Below are 18,031 nucleotides of genomic sequence, written 5' to 3' on the forward strand. Positions count from 1 at the left end.
ACACCTTTTATTGGCTAACTAAAAAGATTACAATATGCAAGCTTTCGAGGCAACTCAGCCCCCCTCTTTGTGCCGTTTGTAATCAATTACAATTACAAAATTACAAACTGCCTCAAAGCTTGCATATTGTAATCTTTTTAGTTAGCCAATAAATGGTGTCATTTTGCTTGACTACCCACAGAAGTTTACTTATAATGTCAAAATCAATGTCATGAACATAATTAGAAAAAGAACAGTATTTTGTCCAATGCAAGATAACCTCAACACGTTCTTTGACTCTGCAAGCTATTCTATTAACATTTTGAAATTTTACTCAAATTATTGGTTAACTGACTAACTGTAAACATAAGTTCTCATCTCACAAGGACTGAGACACAGCTACCAAAGTAAGTGATACATACACTAATTAAGAAGCACTCTTAATGTTATTGTGGAGACTGCTGAAAGAAAAACACATTTCTCCATAAACATCTGATAATCTGAGTCAAGATACAACTTTACATGTAACAAATTGTATATTTTGTTTATAGGGATATAATTACAATTTAATAATTTAACTGAAGTGAAATTGGAGATGAGCAACTTATTGCAAACTATTAAAAAACCTTCCATATTATCATATTGTCAACCAAGAAAACCTTATTGTGGCAATTCTTATCTCTACCATTAAGTACACTACAATTAAAAGAATATTTGAGGATCAGTGGAACACATTTTTGAAAAACAGTAAGACAAATCTAGGAGTGTCGAAGCCTGTTTTCCATCTTTTTTCCTACTTTTACTTCATTGTTTTTTGGTTGATTTCTCTTGTTTTGTTTGGTTTCTGTACTTGTGGCACGTCACAGGTCATACGCTGTATGACATAGCCATCTTGGGTGATATTTTGTTTTTAAGTAGCTGGATGGCGCAGCACGCCGAGATATTTTGTTTGCTGTAATATGAGACTCACAGTTTAAGGCAAAGTTTTAAGAAAAGAAAAAATAAAAAGTTAACTATTGTTAGTAAAAAAAAAAAACATAATAGAAAGAAACAGTGTTTTCTTGCTGTTGAAAAGGTGTGAATGAGTAGAGGTTTGATGGTCTGGCACCTCTTCCAGTATCGTTAGCTGCCTTGTGTATTGCTGACCTATGTGGCTGTAAGCTTGATCAAGCAGATTCAACAGTGAGGAGTGAACAGGGAAAGGCAACAAAATGAAGCTTTTTTTAATTTCTTCCTCCTATTTAAGAAAAGCTAATACGGTTTTACATATGGATTCATTCACTATGAGGGAATGGACTGAGGCTGACATTGCTACAAAGAAACAGGAGTTTGGGGTTCAGTTTAGTACTTACATTTCTTTTAATGTTAGTTTTAATGTTTTCCTGACCTAGAGTCTGGTGCTTTCTGATATAATGTATTTGTTTCAAATCAGCTTCCACTTTATATATTTGACTAACAAGTTCACTGACAGGACACGCTTCACTGTCCTTACCGTCATTCAAAAAATGACTACTAAACCAATGACACTTAAAGAAATGGGTGAGAAAGAAGATTTTTGGAGTGAGTTGGATGTAATGATGAACAGTGTACCCAAGGGACAGAAAGAGGTGATTGGAACGAATTTCAATGGGCATGTTGGTGAAGGGAACAGTGGAGACGAGGAGGTGATAGGTAAGTATGGTGTCAAGGAGAGGAATGAAGAAGGTCAGAGGATAGTGGAGTTTGCCAAACGGATGGACATGGCTGTGGTGAATATGTATTTTAAGAAGAGGGAGAAACACAGGGTTACATACAAGAGTGGAGGAAGATGCACACAGGTAGATTACATTCTATGCAGAAGAGTTGATCTGAAGGAGATGGCAAAGTCTGCAAAGTGGTGGCAGGGGAAAGTGTAGTTAAGCAGTATAGGATGGTGGTCTGTAGGATGACAGAGATCAAGAAGAGGAAGAGAGTGAGGGCAGAGCCAAGGATCAAATGGTGGAAGTTGAAAAAGGAAGGAGATGAGACAGGCACTGGGTGGCAGTGAAGAGTTACCAGACAGTTGGGAAACTACAGCAGATGTAGTAAGGGTGACAGCAAGAAGGGTGTTTGGCGTGACATCTGGACAGAGGAAAGAGGAAAAGGAAACACCTGGTGGTGGAATGGAGAGTGGTACAGGAGAGTACACAGAGGAAGAGGATGGCAAAGAAGAATTGGGATAGTCAGAGAGATGCATAAAGTAGACAAGAGTAGGTTGGACACTAAGGAGGGAGAAAAGGACCTGTACCAATTGGCTAGACAGAGGGGATGAGCTAGGAAAGATGTTCTGCAGGTTTGGGTGATAAACGATAAAGATGGAAACGTAATCACAAACGAGGAGAGTGTGTTGAGCAGATGGAAAGAGTACTTTGAGAGGCTGATGAATGAAGAGAACTAGAGAGAAAGAGAAGAGGTTGGATGTTGTGGAGATAGTGAATCAGGAAGTGCAACGAATTAGCAAGGAGGAAGTAAGGACAGCTATGAAGAGGATGAAAAATGGAAAGGCCATTGGTCCAGATGACATACCTATGGAAGCATGGAGGTGTTTAGAAGAGATGGCAGTGGAGTTTTTAACCAGATTGCTTAATGGAATCTTGGAAAGTGAGAGGATGCCTGAGGAGTGGAGAAGACGTGTACTGGTGCAGATATTTAAGAATAAGGGGGATGTGCAGGACTGCAGTAACTACAGGGGAACAAAATTGATGAGCCACAGCATGAAGTTATATGAAAGAGTAGTGGAAGCTAGGTTAAGAAGTGAGGTGATGATTAGTAAGCAGCAGTATGGTTTCATGCCAGGGAAAAGCACCATAGATGCAATGTTTGCTCTGAGGATGTTGATGGAGAAGTTTAGAGAAGGCCAGAAAGAGTTTCATTGCGTCTTTGTGGACCTGGAGAAAGCATATGACAGGGTGCCTCGAGAGGAGTTGTGGTATTGTATGAGGAAGTTGGGAGTGGCAGAGAAGTACGTAAGAGTTGCACAGGATATTTACGAGGGAAACGTGACAGTGGTGACGGCTGCGGTAGGAGTGACGGATGCATTCAAGTTGGAGGTGGGATTACATCAGGGATCTGCTCTGAGCCCTTTCTTATTTGCAATGGTGATGGACAGGTTGACAGACGAGATTACACAGGAGTCCCCGTGGACTATGATGTTTGCTGATGACATTGTGATCTGTAACGATAGTAGGGAGCAGGTTGAGGAGACCCTGGAGAGGTGGAGATATGCTCTAGAGAGGAGAGGAATGAAGGTCAGTAGGACAACCAAGACAGAATAGATGTATGTAAATAAGAGGAAGGTCAGTGGAATGGTGAGGATGCAGGGAGTAGATTTGATAAAGGTGGATGAATTTAAATGCTTGGGATCAACAGTACAGAGTAATGGGGATTGTGGAAGATAAGTGAAAAAGAGAGTGCAGGCAGGGTGGAATGGGTAGAGAAGAGTGTCAGGAGTAATTTGTGACAGACGGGTATCAGCAAGAGTGAAAGGGAAGGTCTACAGGACGGTAGTGAGATCAGCTATGTTATATGGGTTGGATATGGTGGCACTGACCAGAAAGCAGGAGACAGAGCTGGAGGTGGCAGAGTTAAAGATGCTAAGATTTGCATTGGGTGTGAGAGGATGGATAGGATTACAAATGAGTATATTAGAGGGTCAGCTCAAGTTGGACGGTTGGGAGACAAAGTCAGAGAGGCGAGATTGTGTTGGTTTGGACATGTGCAGAGGAGACATGCTGCGTATATTGGGAGAAGGATGTTAAAGATAGAGCTGTCAGGGAAGAGGAAAACAGGAAGGCCTAAGAGAAGGTTTATGGAAATGGTGAGAGACGACATGCAGGTGATGGGTGTAACAGAACAAGATGCAGAGGACAGAAAGATATGGAAGAAGATGAGCCGCTGTAGCAACCCCTAACGGGAGCAGCCGAAAGAAGAAGAAGAAACCGCAGATTAGTTGGAATGAGTCGCTGGGTATGTCACATTAGTCACATGGCTTCATAAGAGTATCTGCCGACAAGCTAAAATTATGTAAAATGAAGGCTATGACTGAAAGTCACCTGAAAAGTCGCTTAATGTGACAGAGCTTTTATAGACACATTCTCACTCAGTCACAGCTGTCAGTAAACCTAACCTGTATGTCTTTGCCATGCAAGGGCAAAACAAATGAACATAAGCAGAATGTGCCAACTGCAAAGAGACAGTGCCCTGGTCAGGGATCAAACCCAGGTCCACGGAGCTATGAGGAAGCAATGTTGCTAATCATGCTGCTCTAAATAAGCAAACAGAGGAGATGAAACTTGTCTGTAACCATAATGGAAAATCCAGCAGTGATGAGACATTTTTCAGCTGACTTCGACAACCATATAATATGAACTGTAAGTACATCCAAACAACTTTTGGGTACCATTTTTTTTAATTAGTATACAGTATCTAGGTCTACCCTTTTCTGGTCTCTGGCCTGGATCTAGACACTTTTTGATCTCCTAGAGTACAGTACACCTTGCGTTTTAACAGCCAAATTTGGGAAGACAGAATTTCCAATATTTCTACAATATCCATCTGCTTTTGTACTGAATAAGGGCAAAACACTTCAATGATTATATAGCCCTTTCCAAACTCTTGTGCAGTAACAATTGTGTTCTGGAGTCCTCAGAAATGTGTTTTCAATGTCATGACATTATGTTTCACTTCCACAAGCTTTGTTGTAAGAGTAGAAATTGAAAGTTACAATTTAAATATGTATCTTAAACTTTGTCCAAACTGTTATCTTTTTTGGGGGTATTTCTCATGAATGACCTCTTTAATGGGGTTGACTGTCCTAATGGGTTTTCTTACTGGGTTCTAACTCTGCAGATTATGAAAGTGCCTATCCATATACAAAGAGATGTAAAAGAGGTCAAGAGGCACGCAAAGCTAAACAGAGAAAATATTAAAAATGTGTATACCGAGGTTATTACTCCAATTATAACATTACAACTTGTTTTTGTATAGCGCTCTTCACTGAGTACAGGCGCAAACTTGTGTGAACAATTAAAATACAAGCTTAAATTATACTAATTATTAAGAGTAAAATAAAGACTTGTTAAAACACACAGAGAATAAGGTAGAAACTGATTGTTGGTTTCCATTTATGTATAATATCAGTGTATTACTTAATTGATCAACTAAGGCCAGTTGACAATGGGGGAGATTAAAATTGTGAAGCAAAGTCCTGGACCTCAGCTAACTAGCCACCTACCCCCTCTCCTGGTCATTCTATAGCAGAGTCTGTACTGGGATGTCAGATTATTCAAACTGCCATTACTGTAAATGCTATGAAAAAAATCTAGGAAACTTGGTCACAAGTAATACTGCATAACATAACCTTCTCAAACCTGCATAATCCAATTCAGGACCAGTGCTGCCTCACAGAATCAGAATCACGAGATCAAACCGTTACCTCACTGTGCAAGTGGAGTTTTCATGTTCACTCCACATTTCCATGGGTTTTCTCCAGATTGTGTAGATTCCCCCCCATCCCATGAGTACATTCTGCTGTTTACACTGCTTTAGGAGGTTATACATTTTGTTATCAGAGAGACAACTGAGGAAGCCAACTTCTATAAAATATACAGGTTGACATTCAAAAATCCGGCAACATCCGGACCTGAGGAGTGCCGGATTTTCGACAATGCCGGATTTTGGATGGTTATATACTGTATGCTGTATATATTTAACAGAAAATGCCTACATGTACAGTCCTTTAAAGAAAGAAAATTAAACAGTAAATGAAAAGCACATGGTTCGTACAGACACGCTGCTATCAAGTTTTTTTTAGCTCTTCCACTTTCTCTGCGATCGACAACGCACAATGTTTACGTTTTACACCACCTCTTTTCTTTGCTGAATCCATAATGGAGCTATACAGCAGCAAATAAATGATAAAATGTGAATGAGTGAGCAGGAATGCCTGCTAGCAGGTGCAAGCAAGACCCAGAACTAATTATCGACTACAGCGCCATCAAAATATAAACGGTGCCTCCAGAAAACAGTGGCGTGCCAACACGGTAAATTTGAAAATGAGCTCCGAAATCCATGCCGGAAATCTGAAGGAACCGGATTATCAATGGCTGGAATTTTGAACGTCAACCTGTAGTATTTAACTGAAAGTTCATCAAAAGTGAGTACAGACGTTGGAAAAAGGATAGTAATGGGCCAGGTTTGTACACCAAATACAGTGCTTGCAGAGCAAATGGGTTCAATAAAGTCATGAACAATTACAATATTTGCTGCTATTTCTTTAAACAGATTCTTATTTTCAATTATAAGGATCTACATCATCCATACATCCACCTATTTTATGAAGCCCGTCAGTCTACGACAGAGTCATGAGATTTCTTGCAGCATTTGTAATAAAAAAGAAATGAGTCTTGGGTGCCAGTCCATCCTGGTGCACATTTAGACAAGCACACTCCCCCATTCTGTGCCACACTGTGCCAATTTAGAGTCATCAATACACCAAACCAGCATACCTTTAGGATGTCAACAGAAAACATTCACTTGGGGAAAAGTCACATAGACACACACACACAGAGAGAAAGAGGAGAACAATACAAGATACACACAGAAGAAAAAACAGGCTAGGATTTAAATTGCTGCTGGATATGCAAAACATGTTGCCATCACAGATTCATTGAATTAATACAGAAACACAAATAATTACTGTGTCTTTTTCTTTTAAAGGCAATCAGAACATTTTCAGACCAAAGCCAACCTCACAACTTTTTTGCTCCTTACTTTCTAAATATTTTAGTCAACCAGCTGCATAATGATAAACAGATGCAAACACAGTTCCACTTATAGCTTCCTTGTTTATTACACATCACTGTTAATTTTACTGCTTGTAATAAAAAGGAAGGAATTAATAACATAGATTTTTAAGTAGCTAGTGAGATAAAATTAAGAGATTGATTTCTTTCCTACGACTTTAAAGTGGTCTCCCCTCGACTTTCTCATATACTCAGATATGGGGATGGATATTTGAGGAGTAAACCGTAAGACAATGATTATATTTTTATATTATGTAGATTAAACAACCATCAACAACAAATAAAATCAAATTAATAATATATTGAACAATTATTATAAAAGTAAAAGTTAATAAATTAATAAAAGGTAAAGTTCCACTTCTGGTTAATGGCAATAGCCCAAAGGTTGATAGAAATCTACGTTTTGTACCTAATACTCGTATGCAAAATTTGGTTGACGTAAGTGAAAGCGTACTCAAGTACTCAGGGATGTCTAAAACGTTGAGATTCATTAAAATCTCAAAATGGATTTTTTGGAAGATTCCAATACCTTCCCTATACTTCATATATGAGAAAGTTAAAAAGCCAGATTTCTCAAAGTTGGAGGACAGAGAGATGTAAAAATTCATCCAACTAGCTAAATTAGCAGCTAGAACTGACCTTAAAGAAGCTGTCTGGTGTAAAAATGTACAGGTACTCCAGTTCTCTAGAAACTGGGTTACCAGTCCCTTAACTGCACAACTATGTAGACTTTTACAAGATGTCCAAGGCTCTGCTTTCAAAAAGGAGGCCATCACTGATATTCTCTAATTCACCTTTATGTTGCAGGAAATATTAAAAGTACTGGACACTTACCACCCACCAGTAGTAGACATCTGGAGGCAACTGCATGTTCTCTCGTGTCCATACTGGGGAGATATCCAACTCAAAGTTTTCATCAAACCAATCCGACACTCCAGGGTCTCCAACACATGTCTGGCACGAACAAGTACGCTGCTGTGCCAGCAATGGCGAGCCTTGCCTTCGACTGCTAGCATATCCAGGCACTAGCTTCACCTTGTGAGACAATTCCCAGTCAGGAGTTTCCAAGTAGGGAAGAGCTGCTCCACGCAGTGAGAGGGAGAAGAGAAGCGAGGTGACAAACAGCAGGGCCAGCGACCCCAGGAGGACCCAAAACCGAAGAGAGCAGCGCATGGTTCAGTGAGCAAGTGAGCTCCACATTGCTTAAGTGGCTCACTGCTTCTGTCCAGGCTCTCTCACACTCTAAATCACCGAGCTATCCGCATAGAGCCAAATCAGCCAGCTCTGCTTCCTTTCATGTGGTGGCACTTATCTCCTATAGCCCTAACCACACCCTTTGTCACAATTTCTAAAGTGTAGGTCGTCTTGTCTTTGGAAGAGCAATTGAATTCATTGGTGAGGGAGCTAGAAGTGTGCACTCCAGCTCTTTTGTTTGCCTCTGTAGCCCATAGATGTCCCTTGTAACATGTCCTCAGTGTGCTAGCATACCCTTCTAGAAGGTTTACACAAGCACTAGCATTTAGTTTTCATGCAACTGTTCACCTCCAGCACAGGACATACTCGGTAGATTCAGAGCTGAATGTCCTAGTCTGTGTGATTCCACAAATCAAGGTTCCCATCCAAGAGAAGTAACCATTTGCACAAAAGCCACCACTCAGGTCCACTGGAAACTCTGTAAATAAAAGGCAGCCCTTTCCCTTCTCAGAAGGTGACTGGTAAAATAATACTGAAGTTGATTTGACAAATTAAGTCGTTGACAAGCTCTAGTGAGGCTATTCCTAAAACCCGACCCATTGGAATCTACGAAATGGGCTGCTTTTACAGTCACGTTCGTTTTCAGGAAGCAGAGTGGGCAAAACCCCTGATCTCTTGGCACGATCACATGAGGTATTTAACAAAGGAAAGTCTGACACGACAAGGTACACATGCAGTTATAGAGCGCAGTTTGTGAGGGACAGGTCTGCTGGCTTTCCTTATGTTTGAGTTCCTGGTCTCGGCAATGAACACAGCACTGTAGAAAGAAGAAAAAAACTATTAGTATTTTACAAGCCATCTCTTTAGCAAATACATATTAAACATTATTAGGCTGTTCTAGTTTCCTGCACAAGGCTGTTTTGGAGTGATAGTAAACATTAAAACAACAAATTGAAGAGTACATAAAATCATTAAAATGTCACTGCAGTTTAAATTGTTTTACAGTCATTTGTGCCCCATTTTTTGCTATATTTAAACAGAGATTTGACTTGAATTTATACACACATATAAAAGTTTGTTACAGTCATCCTAAATAATATTCAAACTGTAAGTCCTTTTTCAAATGTCAACCAGCAAATATGACATTAGATTTTTTTTTATAACCAAGAAAGTTGTGAGAAAAGTGTTATATAAATGTAACAAATTATTATTATTATTATTATTATTATTAACTTGATTGCATGTATTAGTTACAGACGGAATCAGGCACAAGAATCCACATTTAGAGCAATCATTGTTTAATTACAGTATTGCTATTTTAACATTTAAATAAGATAATAAAAAAGAACTGCTAACACATCCTGCCACTGGGTTGTCTGTCTATCACTTTGGTAAAACATCCAAGTGCTGTTCTATTGGAATTCATTAAGATGACCAACCATTAGTCCGTGACAGTCTGAATGGCCGAGTACTTAACAACAGACAAAAAAAACTAGCTCATGATCCTGCCTTCACTTATTGATGGCCCTTGTTCATTTGTTTTTTTCTTGTATCTTAACAACAGTCTGCTTCAGGAAGTTAAAGCAGCATGGTATTTTTCTCTATTTTAGCGTTTCTGACATCTAACCTATTCTGAGTGATGTGTGGGGGAAGATTAGGCAACTAGCCAAGGCCAGAGAAGAGAAAAAAAAAAAAGCTATTTTTCAATGAGCTTGTGCCCTGCAAATTACAGAAGAGAGCAGCCATTTCCAGTAACAAAAAGAGTCAAGCTATTGTGAATACTTTTAAGGTTGCAGGCTATTGTAAAGGGTCCTCATCAAATGACACAACATTCCCCAGCGATTTTCCTTTGTACACTTTAAACTATCTTAGAGAAGTCACTGCACACTACTGCGACCAGAACAGAATTGTAAAAGGAAAATAAGAGGGCTGGGATTGCAGCTAACTATACCTTGTAAAGGCTTTGTAGAGGCACTGGTGCAGTCAGGCAGCATGTTATTGGGTATGAGAATGCAGCAAGCTCACTATATTTGATAGCTATGAAACCGTGATGAATAGCCTGTAAAGAGTTGTGTAATTTGTCATACCCTGTGATTCCTAGTCTCTGACATCCTCAAGGGAAAACAAATTCAGCAACTGCAGCTGTTAAGTTTGACTAGAAGTCACATAATATGCTGTTGCCTTTGCTTAACTTATTTACATTCTAGGTAATATCTGAAAACAATTTAAATAAAGAAAGCAGCTATTACATCCCACTGCTGCAGTTTGTCACAATGGTTTAAACGCCTGACCATTACCACATCGCAAGTCAAACCATCCAGCCTTTGGAACATTTCTCTAAACCTGCACACAGCTGAAGAGGTACAACCTGTCCCTCAGACAGGAGCTAATACTATTTTCTGTTGTACCAGAAACTCCAGGTTGATGATGCTGATATGGTAACTTAACAGCTTAAAAAGCTTATCAGCTGTTTGTTTTCAAGAAGTTTAATCAACATTAAAAGTCTCTTCCTTGCTCTGATCTTTACATTTTTAGCTTTGCCTTCCCATTACATTATCTGATACTATTCTCCACTGAATAAGTGTACTTTACTTCAACAAGCCACCGTTTTCACAAAAACTGAACATCAGATGTTATCTGGTCAAATTTTTAAAACCACCTTTTTTTCAAATGAAAGTATGTGTGTGCTTGTTAAAATGATTTTCTTCTAGATAGATATAGCCTGAGGATGCATCATGCAGTTTGCTTTTTGCTTCTATACGGTTTTGTCATTTTCTGTGTTTTTTAATTATTTTTTATGTTTAATTCCTTCCAAAATGGAACAACATCAGCATCCCAGATTTAACAGAAACATGTTTGTTATTCAGTCTATTATTCCTAAAATACCTTCTACATCTTCAAGGATTTCCCTGTCATTTTTATTTTTGGTGGTCTCCTGTATTGTCACTATTGGTATTCTTAAATTCCAGCATGGATTAGTAGATGCCATTGTACCCTTGCAAATCATAAATCAGAGGAAGATAAAATGTAACACTTGCCTTTGTTTTCCGGTGAAATGACAGCAATAGGTGTGGGATTATTTAGCCAAGTCAGAAAGAAGCATGTTTGTATTTTGCAAGAGGGCCCAGAACTGTGTAATGCAGTTTAATATTGACTAGTAACCATTTTGCACTGAATAAGTGATCGGTGCATGCAAATATATGACAATCAACCATCAGTATGCAAAATTCAGATGCAAATCCTTTGGGCTTGTGTTTGCCATATGTGCTGGCCTCAATGTTTTTTGACCATGTGAATAAGTGATGAAATTCTGGGTTTGCTCTTGATTATGTAAATAGCCACTGGATAGATGTCTAAGTATATGGTTGAAATGCCGATACCAATGTGGAGTTTGCCAAACTATTAGACTCCATTCCTCAGCTTGTAACATGCCAAAGAAGCCACAACATCCTCCATTAGAATCCAGTGACAATACAGACACCTACCGGGAGTCGATGAGAAATCTCCTCAAAGAAGAGATGTTCAGTGTTATGCTATGTTGACGTTTACTGATGTGGAAATGGGGACTTTCTGCATAGGTTATTTGTTTCATGGGCTCAAGGTGGGTGGGCCTGATGGTGTCTTCAGCATCATTGTAGGTGCTACAGTTAATCCTCTCCCTTCAGTATTTTGTTTCATTTGTTCATTTTGTTCTCTGCATCGCACATGCTATTTTAAAATGGGGGTGGGATGCTCTCTTCTTGCTATTGTTTTTTGGTAGTCTCTATATTACACTCATGAGATGCCTGCAGCTATGGGTGGTTTGGGTCCTCACTGCTTGTTTTAGTTTTTATGCGGTTAGCTATTGTGGGGTTCCTGCAGTTGGAGGTAGCTCGTTGATCGGTCTAGAAGGAAGCCTGAGTTGGAGGGTTTTTTGGTTTTTATATTTGTGACAGTATCAATCGCTACACAACAGCATACTAATGCTTCCTTTACGTATCGTTTTGCTTTATCTCCTGCTAGTCTCTTTTCATAGTCTAATTATGGCAAAGCCTAACATAACTTAATGTTCTAAAAGATGTTGTGCTGTAGCTTACAAATTAAGGATTTGGCATTAGGTGTCGACAATGTGGGTCGATTTGTTACCTGAATGCTGAGCTCGGAGGTTGTAAATTACTCTTAAGTTTCTGCCTATGGTTATACCCTGTATCACCCCTCCTTTTCCCCCCCAACCTCACTGACAATCTTCTTAAATTCTCTGACTGTGAACTTCTGATCGGCATTGACGCAAACGCAGCACTAAATCCATTGCTAGCCAGATCTCCACCTGTTGACAAACACATGCCTCATTGTACATATTTCATGTAATTTCAAGGTGAACATCTGACTCTGTGTCAGGGTTACAGACCTCTCTCTCTTTTTCTCTCATTAACACAGATACAAAACTGCTAGCTAAGGTTCTGGCCCGCTGCTTACTGAAAGTCATTAGCAAATTAATTAATCCCAATCAATCTGGTTTCATACAGTCACGGTTAGCCTCTAATAAAATGAAAAGACTTCTACATGTCATTAATTCAGCTCCCTCCCTCTCTAGCCCTGTTGCACTCCTTTCCCTGGATACAAAAAAGGCTTTTGACTGCATGAACTGGCATTTCTTAGGGCAAGCCATGGACAGAATGGGCTTTGGTTTTGTAAATCTGGTGAAGACTCTTTACTCCTCTCCCTCTAAAGTTCTCTGGTCTAATTCAAATATATCATGCCCCTTCTCCATTAGTAGGGGAGCTAGGTAAGGCTATCCTTTGTCACCTTTACTCTTCAACTTATCTCTCGAACCACTCGCAATTGCCATCTGTAATTTCCAGCTTCTAACTCCCATTACAGTTTCAAATTCCGGTCACATAATATCTTTATATGCTGATGACATCCTTGTCTACCTAGGTAATGCCCTGACTGATATCCCTTGTGTGCTAGAACTGTTCAGGTCTTTCAAAGCCCTGTCCGGTTACAATTAATTGGTCCAAACCTTCTCTCTTGCCTCTTAATGATATGTGCTGTCAATTGTCCCTACCGTCTGTCATCCCTGTATCTAGTAGTCTAAGATTTTTGAGTGTTGATATTACTGCCTCAGTCTCAGACATATCATCTAATAACTACAGGCCCATCTTCGCTGATGTGAAAGCTTCCATTAACATCTGGTCCAAGCTTTCTCTCTTTTCTTTGTCATTTGGCCATTATCAAAATGAAAATTACACCCCGTTTCAACTTCATTAACTCTATGCTACCACTTCCCCCCTTCTACTAAATATTGGTCTAAAGTCAGGTCACTGATCTCAAGGTTCCTCTGGAAAGGCAAGAGACCAAACCTTAAGCATTCAACCCCAGTCAAAGACAGATTCAGTGCAGGTGTATTACTGCCTGACCTAGAACTATATACCATTGGGCTTTCACCCTGCACCCTATTTGATCATGGCGGTGTCCTCCTCCTCATCCTCCTCTGTGGCTCCCTATGGAATTCTCCCTTGCTTTCCCACTTTCTCTTCAGGATCTTCTGTTTACCTCCTTAGAGTCTAAAGCCACCAAACTTTCCTTAGGACCTATCTTGTCATATGCCATCAGCATCTGGCACTGTGTGGAAAAAGTTACTTGCACATTCTGGAAAATGGGACTCCCTCACTCCAATATTTCATAAATCTGCTCTCTCAATAGGTGGGCAGCCCTGTGTATTTCCTTCCTGGCAATGCACGGAAAACAGTGTGCAGGGAGATCTGTTCAATAGTTCAGGATTTATGACATTCTAGCCTTTACAAGCACATCTTAATTTCCTCTGTTCTAGTTTCCTCCAAGAAGAAAAGAATGCCACTGCACCTCTTCTCTTTATTTTGCAAAGCATCTTACAGACCTCTGCCCTTGATTTCTCTTTGGTCCAGAGACCTTTCTTCTTTCACCTCACTTCTCTCATGGGACACCATTTTCTCCAACATAAGGTTTTGTTCTAGAAGTCAAAATTATCAACACGCCCAGTTCAGAATTCTTCATAGACTTTATCCTATTCCCAGACATCTGAAGGGCCTCACTACTGATCCTCTCTGTCAATTACGTTACCTTGGACTATCTGGCACTTTCCTCCAAATGTTCTAACACTGTCTTCCTGTCTTTTCCTTTTGGACACACATTTATCACCTTCTGTCCAAGTTTTCTTGCAGTATTCCCCTGTTGCCTCAAATCTTTCTTCTTTGAGACCTTTCTATGCTTCCACTTAAACCCCCTGAATGCAAGTTATTTTGTCTGGGTACCATGGCAGCCACGTTAATTATTGCCTCCGAATGGAAGGCACCTGAACGAGTTACTGTTGAAAACTGGCAGACCTTCTTCTATAACAATACATTTGAAGTTATCTGCAGCCCTGGATTAATGGTGTTCCAGTAATGTAACTGGAACCTGGTCTGCTGTTGGTCAATTGTGTAAATCTTGGCTTTTGACTCCTTGCCCTTTTTTTCCTTCCTATGGCTCAGCCTGGGTAGGAGTGGGTGACTCAGGTTCCTTTGTATGCTATGTCTATTTATTGTTTATAGCCTGTCATTTTGTCTTTATTTACTAATTTACTAATTCACAAAAAATAAATAGATAGCCTAATCAAACTTCATTAAGATAATGTCTGGTGGCATTAAGCATGCATTCTGCTTTCATGAAAACAGAAAAGCTCATGCAACACCAAAAACAGAAATTCAGAATCAGAAGTTATGGACTGCAAAACAGGTGTTGGATCAGTAACTGATTTCTCTAGTGAAAAAGTAAAGCGCTCTAAGTTATTAAAAGTCTTGTTCCAGTGAAGGAATATAAAGCTCCAGTATGACAACATATTGCTGGAGAATCAACACAGAAGTTTACAGTTTTACAGTGCTAATCTCACTGAAGGATCAAAGAGCTCAAGACCGATATCATATTGCTAGAAACAGTAAAGAAAAAAAAAGTTCCAAGGTGCCACTGCAGCTTTGGTTCTGGTAAATAAATTAAAAGCTAAAGTATGCATTTGCAGTGCTGGTTCAAGTGAATGAAGGAAAGCATCTGATTTTCATCATCTGATGGTTGTCAGAGTAATGGAAAGTTGTAATATATAATAATAATTCTGGCAAAGAATAAAGTAAAGCCTTAAACTCTATTTATAGTGCTGGGCCCAGGAGAATGAAGTGATCCAGTAAGTGCATCTACTGGTGCATGATCCTAGGCCAAAAAAGTTAAATGAGCAGTTTTGGGCAGATGTGAGAGTTCTAATCCCAGTCAGGTAACAAAACTCCAGTAAGACATAATTTAGTGTTGGCCCGAAACAAAGGAATTAATTGCTCAAATTTAGCATCCACATTGCTAACAACACATTGGCCAGATCAAAAGAAAAAAACAAAAAAAAAAAAACAAAGGAAACAATTAAGACTATTATCTTGGCATTTGGCTTGGTAAGACAGCTTCCTGCATTGACTACTTTTCAGTAAAGAGTATGTACTGAAAAATGCCTGACCGGGGTTGGTAAAAAAAAGTTTCCAATTTCAGAAATGTTGCACATCAGATTGCAACTAGTGCCCAGACATTAAATTCAACTTTAGCATCCACTAAGTTACTAACTGGAACTTTTGAAAGAAACAGAGCTATTCTCTAATGGATTGGTTGGTAATTATTGATTTATAGTACTATAAATTACAGCACCAATCCTCATCCAACATAGAATATGGAAAATGAAGATGTATATACACTATACACTCACCACGCAACTGCACTGGCACTCACTGTTATTCTATAACTATTTGTATTTCTTGTTTGTACTGCATATCTCAAATCAGTGACCCCAGTCCCAAAGGTATCACGTCCTAGTGAGCTGAATGACTTCCGGCCTGTCACTCTGACATCACATGTGATGAAGACCATGGAGCGGCTGCTGCTTCAACACCTGAGGCTACAGGTCCGCCACGCCCTCGACCCTCTGCACTTCGCATACCAGGTGAAGGTGGGAGCTGAGGATCCCATCATCTATATGCTACACCGATCTCTCTCTCACTTGGACAGAGGCAGTGGTGTTGTAAGAATTATGTTTCTGGACTTCTCTAGTGCCTTCAACACCATCCAACCTCTACTCCTTAGGGACAAGCTGACAGAGTTGGCAGTAGAGTCATACCTGGTGGCATGGATCTTGGAATATCTTAAAACACAGACATCAGTATGTGCGTCTTGGGAACTGCAGGTCTGACATTGTGGTCAGCAACACAGGAGCGCCGCAGGGGACTGTACTTTCTCCGGTCCTCTTCAGCCTGTATACATCAGACTTCCAATACAACTCATAGTCCTGCCACGTGCAAAAGTTCGCTGATGACCCTACTATCGTGGGCTGCATCAGGAGTGGGCAGCAGGAGGAGTATAGGAACCTAATCAAAGACTTTGTTACATGGTGCGACTCAAAACACTTACACCTGAACACCAGAAAAACCAAGGATCTGGTGGTGAATTTTAGGAGGACCAGGCCCCTCCCGGACCATGTGATTATCAGAGGTGACTGTGTGCAGAGGGTACAGACCTATAAATACCTGTGAGTGCAGCTGGATGATAAACTGGACTGGACTGCCAATACTGATGCTCTGTGCAAGAGAAGACAGAGCCGACTATACTTCCTTAGAAGACTGTGCCCTATTCTACACGGTGGTGTGCTGGGGAGGCAGCATAAAGAAGAAGGACGCCTCACGCCTGGACAAACCGTTGAGGAAGGCAGGCTCTATTGTAGGCACGGAGATGTACAGTTTGACATCTGTGACAGCGCGACAGACGCTGAGCAGGCTCCTGTCAATCATGAAGAATCCACTGCATCCACTGAACAGTGTCATCTCCAGACAGAGGAGCAGCTTCAGTGACAGACTGCTGTCACCATCCTGCTCCACTGACAGACTGAGGGGATCGTTCCTCCCCCGCACTATGCGACTCTTCAATTCCACCGGGGGGGTAAACGTTAACATTATACAAAGTTATTGTCTGTTTTTACCTGCATTGTTATCACTCTTTTAATTTAATATTGTTTTTTATCAGTATGCTGCTGCTGGAGTATGTGAATTTCCCCTTGGGAATAATAAAGTATCTATTTCCTGTACAACCATAGCACAACTTTCTTGTGCCTCAGCATGTATGCGTTAAGGTATAGAAGACTTTTACATCCGTTAACTAGCCAGTACTGAACGACTTTCAATTAAGCATCTCTAACTGAATCATCATTCTTATGGCAAAGAAAATGTAGATGAAATCTGCAGTGCATGAACATTTCTCACTCACTGACAAAGAGAAATTGTATATAGCATGAGCCAAATTCCAAAAGATAATGAAGGAATGCACTACAAGGCCAAAATTTGTGCTTACTCCAGCAACAGAAAAGGTGCCCTAAGAAGAGCATCAAATTTTAAGTGTCAAATGAAACTACATCATCCCAGTGTGCTGAATATTATTATTGCATAGGCTGCAGAATGTAAGAAGCAAAGTGATATTTATGACCCAAGTTCTTCAAGTCATCAGTCTATCCCTGTTTCTGAAATGCTGTATTTTATGAGTGACAATATTAAAGGGTGCATTATTAAAATGGTGGTTAAGAATGCAGTTGCTTTAAGTCCTCTGCATCAGCTTTTCTTGATTTGAATGAGGAAATGACTTTAAAAAAAAAAAAACACTATATATATATATATGTTTAAAAAGACAATAGTATTAGAACTCTGGTACTGGATGAGACAAAAAGCAAAAGAATGCATCTCAAGGAACTTCTTCATATATGACATCTTCTACTGAGAATGGATGATTACATATGTCAGACAGTTAATTATTTTGCAAAAGAACTTTAATTTGTAGATAATAAACAATTTGTTAAGACCAGAACAGCAGTAAGAGAAACTGAAGCTCAATATACAAGTGAAAATCTGCAAAAGCTTGTGAAACATATGAGAAGATTTTGATGTTCGTTAAGAAAAGGTTTTATCAGTTTTGAGCAACAATGCAACCAACATGAGCAGTATCGTTGAGAAACTGGATAAGGATGAAAA

General features: G+C 39.8%; 1 protein-coding gene across 1 annotated transcript in view; it reads right to left on the minus strand.

Annotated features, from left to right (window-relative positions):
• The window catches only part of st3gal2 (ST3 beta-galactoside alpha-2,3-sialyltransferase 2), a 63,650-nt gene that overhangs the window by 23,638 nt on the left and 21,981 nt on the right, over positions 1-18,031 (minus strand). The window contains exon 3 of the mRNA XM_039762841.1: positions 7,635-8,811. Coding sequence (XP_039618775.1) covers positions 7,635-7,973 — 339 coding nt within the window. The 5' untranslated portion in view covers positions 7,974-8,811. The remainder of the gene's footprint in view (positions 1-7,634; positions 8,812-18,031) is intronic.

This window comes from Polypterus senegalus, chromosome 9 (assembly GCF_016835505.1).
Source record: "Polypterus senegalus isolate Bchr_013 chromosome 9, ASM1683550v1, whole genome shotgun sequence".
NCBI classification, from domain to species: Eukaryota; Metazoa; Chordata; class Cladistia; order Polypteriformes; family Polypteridae; genus Polypterus; species Polypterus senegalus.